The sequence below is a fragment of the Penaeus chinensis genome, chromosome 6 (assembly GCF_019202785.1).
Source record: "Penaeus chinensis breed Huanghai No. 1 chromosome 6, ASM1920278v2, whole genome shotgun sequence".
Lineage (NCBI taxonomy): Eukaryota > Metazoa > Arthropoda > Malacostraca > Decapoda > Penaeidae > Penaeus > Penaeus chinensis.
Window position 1 is genome coordinate 39962668 of NC_061824.1, and position 5000 is coordinate 39967667.

The 5000-nt window shown below is 37.9% G+C and overlaps 1 protein-coding gene across 1 annotated transcript in view; it reads right to left on the reverse strand.

Annotated features, from left to right (window-relative positions):
• LOC125026441 (cytochrome P450 306a1-like) overlaps window positions 1–5000 on the reverse strand; it is a 108490-nt gene that overhangs the window by 75203 nt on the left and 28287 nt on the right. Inside the window, exon 2 of the mRNA XM_047614895.1 lies at window positions 4197–4343. Coding sequence (XP_047470851.1) covers window positions 4197–4340 — 144 coding nt within the window. The 5' untranslated portion in view covers window positions 4341–4343. The remainder of the gene's footprint in view (window positions 1–4196; window positions 4344–5000) is intronic.

A 5000-nucleotide genomic window follows, 5' to 3' on the forward strand; every position in this document is an offset into this window, starting at 1 on the left:
CACACACACACACACACAGACACACAGATATATACGTGTGATACAACACACAAAAACAGCCGTACCCAAACACACACACACACACATGTATGTGTGAGTGTTTTTGTGTAAGGCTGTTTTTGTGTGTTGTATCACAAAGAGTAGGATTTATGCTGTGCAAATTGAAAATAAAACGACGAGGAGAAGAGCTAGAGAACTCACGAATATGACGAAGGTCTTTTCGCTGAAGCAGGACAGAAAGGACTTCGTGATATTTGGGTTTTCTTGCTATTCCCTTCACTGTTTTATTGACATGTATCACCAAACAAAGGGCAGGTACATCCTCTCTAGTCTCTAAGTACATCCTCCTCGTGTTGCCGCCTCAGACACGGGTGAATGCTAATCTGATGAGGACTGCCTTATATCAATAAGGACACAGTACCAGCGCCCCCTTACTTAACCTAAAAGATATTTTTGGCCTGTCGTAGGTCGCTGACGTCTTATTTGATGGGCATTTAGCTGATAATTCCTCTAAAATGTGTTACAGAACAAGACGATGGTACGTGTATATATATTATGCATATTATATTCCTATGAAGTTTAGACCTTTCTATCAAATCCCATTCTTAAGCAACACCGCTCACCTCGCGATAGCGACTTCAATTTCACAGTAACAGAACTCAAATGAGTCCCTATTTCAGATTAATGGTCAGTATGGTTGCAGTTATTTGGGGGGGCAATTGCCCCCAACACTCAAGACTGTTTGCCCCCTTTAATGTCTGGCTTGCCCTCCCCAAGAGCCACATTTTTTTTTTTTTTTTTTTCTAACTATATTCCACCTATAAAGGTCCGGTTACAGCTGAAAAGTGCCCTTAGAATAGTTAATTTTTTCTATTTTTTGTTCACTTTCTTCGCTAAAAGCTGAAATGATGTCATTATTTTGCAGATAGGATTTGTCATTTCCGCTGCTGTCTCGCCAAAAGGAAAGAAATCCATTTCTTGTAAATATTTGAGATCATAGACATAATAAAGGTAGCTGAATTTATATAGGATACAAAGTGTAAGCAAGTTGTGCAAAATTATATTGCATTTTGGATTGGACAAAAAATGCTTTTAGTTCCAATATTGTAAGTGAGCAATATTGTTTCTACGGCCCTATCAGCGCACTTCCGCAGGGCCAGCCGAATCTCCGCCCCATTCTCCGTTCTTCGTCTGCCTGACTCCCATGTAAGCACATCCTTCTACCTTATTCTCTATTGACCTCTGCCCAATCGCTAGTCTGCCTATTTCCTAACTGCAGCAGCATCCTCTGGCCTCCAAATAGTAGAGGAGCTTTTCCTGCATATCTCTTATACACGACAAAATGTTATTCTTCCTACATCCTCTCCTTGTCGTAGTGAATTTACGACTATCCAGCAAGCTAATCTCGTCTGTTGTCCTCTCCTCTTTATGGCCCAAGACCTTTGCCTTATGTATTTGGGTTAACCTTATATGTGACTGCATTTTTTTCAGTTTTGATGTATATATTTGAGCAAAAACATTGTCGCTAACTGCCTTTTCACATCCTCTGGTTTCATTATACATTAATCCCAGTTATTTAACTCCTCCTTTTCTTCTCCAGTTTGTGTTTCTGTAATGTGAAGGCCATCTCTCCCTTCTCTACCACAACTTGCCAATCAGTTTTGTCAAACAAACTTTCATTCCACCCTTTTGAAAACTACTGCATTCACCACACTGTATCTCTTGGAACTTAGAGTCCGCAGTAGTTGCAGTGTCAACGGCAAACAGTAGCGACCACATTTCTTCCCGCTGCGAATATCGTTAGATTGCGACTGATACGCCATCGAACGGATGCCGAACCAACGGCTTGATTAAAGTAGACTACTTCGACGGCCGGTCCATTTTACCATGCTACGTGCATTAAGACTTCAGAACCGGTTTATCATTAGTGCACACAACAAATTTCATCAAGCATGATTAATCAAACATAAAATGATTAGTTTTTATTATGGTCAGGAACAAAAAAGGGAGTGGATTCTTTAGTGAGAATGGGACTGTAGTACTTTCCGTCGAGATCCAATTTTGACATTGCGTAAATCGAGAGCAACCCTTCGTAAAACGCTTTTGCTCAAAATATTTTTTGGAAAAAAAAGCAATCTTATTTACATCAGAAAGTGAAACTAAACGATAAATTAGAATTAATCTAATTTTTCACATATGTAAAGTGCGCCTCATAACGACCGTCATCGAGTGCCACCAGTGACGTAAGGACGATGGCATTCCGGGCACTTTATACTATTGAACCAGTAGTGAAATGACTCTTGGGTATTTTTTCATGGGCAACTCCGATATTTCGTATCCAGAGTGCCAACTACATGATTAGTATTTGGCTCCAAGTGTACCAACGATAACACAAAATTAATGAAAATTAATAAGTGATTCAAACCACATAAATACAGTGACGATAGAGCTGGCACTAATATAAAACAAAATTATCAGTAAAATTATAATTACGTGATATTAAGTATGAACTCATATACAGTGAATATTATAAGGGATCAAAGTATTTGCACGCCGTAAGAAAATCGTTGAATATCTACAAGAGTGGATAAATGAAACCAAATGAAGTGAATACATTATAAAGTGCTGTGAAATTAAATTTAGAAACGATTATATATGGTAAAGATGAGATGAGATGTCAAGTAAACACAGGAACCAATCTTGAAGGAAGGAATTCTTGGCAACTTGTCATCATAAGAAGAAACTAAACATTTTGAATTTACTACCAAAATCAAGAATTATCAATTATTATTTTCTTATTGGTTCATTTTTAAACAGGTGTAAGCACAGACTACGTTTTTTCTTCTCTTGTTTCAGAAAATATTTGTACCACTGTGTGTGTACAAAGAACTTGGATTTTTTTTTACCAGTAGCCTACATGGAATTAATTCTACATTCACATGAATATTTTATTGTTTTATTTTTGTTAGTTATTGTATTATACATCTAGATATAATCTTAAAGGTAAAAATTACTTCAAGGCACTAGATGTAGCATGATTAGTTTGGGATATGCGAATATCAGCTACCTGATGGAATATGCACATCATTTGATAAAACGTGTATATCAAGCTAGGCCTGAATTCTGTATGATGCAGATAACCAAAGCACAGGGTTGTTTAGAAAGGTTTTAAGAGTTTTTTCCTCAAAATTCATGGTTTAAATCTATGGAGCTATACTTTTGCCATCATTATTACCTGTCAATTTTTAAAATAACCTGTGTAACCGTAAACTAAATTATACATTTGCAAAAAAAAAAAAAAAAAAAAAAATCAAAGTTCACTGTATCAGACTCAACATTTACTATAAACTATACAGAGGTAAACCACAGATACTGCAATATAGGAAATTAAGATCATGACAACCAAGGCACTGAATGTAAAGACTGCAACATTAGGATTTCTAATGACTTCAACACCCATTTCCATCAAAGCCTTGTTCTTGCGTGGAAAGATGTCGAGAAAAGAAATCTGAAAAGCTTCCTTACTGTGGCGTTTTTCGTAAATACATAATCGAGAAAGATCGATGAATAGAGAGATCATGAGAGCGTGCGTAGGTGCTAGATTCACTCATCTCTTTATTAATTTATAGTTGATCATATTTGTGAAGCTCTATAGAATATGATATTACACCTATAACCCAGAGAGTTATTGTGGTTGGTTATGTTAATATAATTATATAATTATGTAATTAATAACTAGATTATGATACATAAAGATTGGAACGGTTTGGTAATTGCAGACTCAACACACTTCATCATACTTGTACAAGTGAAAAAATCGCGGCTGCATTTATCACTGAGTAGTAGGATACTCCAATAACAGAGTTCACGAGAAGTGCCTGAAGAAGGAGTTTCGACTCTCATTAATTCCGTCTCATTAATATTGATCATCACCATGTCAGTGATTAGTGTAAGTCACGACTGGCAAACGAAGGACATATGTGGGGGATACACTGGTGAAAGAAGAATGATATACAAAAGTGTCTATTGTTAAGGAAACTGTTGATAAAAAAGGAAAAAATACAACTGGCAAATGCCTGTGACAAGGACAATGGTTGCCTCTTATTCTGGAAGTCAAAGTCTGATATACACTTTGAATACGACTGTGTAAAACTATTCGTTAAAACAACGATGATATGACCTGAAAACTTCCTTACCAGAGGCAGTCCCCAGGGCCCCGGGGGCATCTGCCACCACAGGCGCACCCACTGTAGGATTCTCAGGAGCGCCAGCAGGAGGGTGGCAGCAACCAGTGTCCCAGCGAGCCCCGTGTCCGGCCAAGAGGAGAGGGATGACATCATGACCTGAAAGACGACACACAATAAGCGCATGCACAAGAGAAAGGAAAATTCACGCTGCTACGGAACCGTAAGGAGAGAATGTATATTTGAATATGTGTGTGAATATATATATATACACACACACACACACACACACACACACACACACACACACACAAACTTATATATATGTATATATGCATATATGTGTATGTGTGTTAACACACACACACACACACACACACACACACACACACACACACACACACACACACACACACACACACATATGTAGTCTTTGGAACTCTCCCCAAATTTGCCCTATGTAATCGACAGACGTTTTTCGCCGATCTCTCCCAAACGAACACTCAGATCACTATGGTACTTTAGCACGGTCTGTTTCATGACCTACCCTAATTTTTGGCTGTATAGTGGGTTACTAATTTGCTTAATTATGACGTTTACACACACACACACACACACACACACACACACACACACACACACACACACACATATATATATATATATATATATGTGTGTGTGTGTATATATATATGCATATATATGCAGTCCTGTCTGCCGTTTAGGAGACTTGTACCATTCCTCCTGACTGGAAAAGGGTCTTGGTCATCTCTATCTGGAAAGGTAAGGGAACAAAAGGACTGTGGCAACTACAGA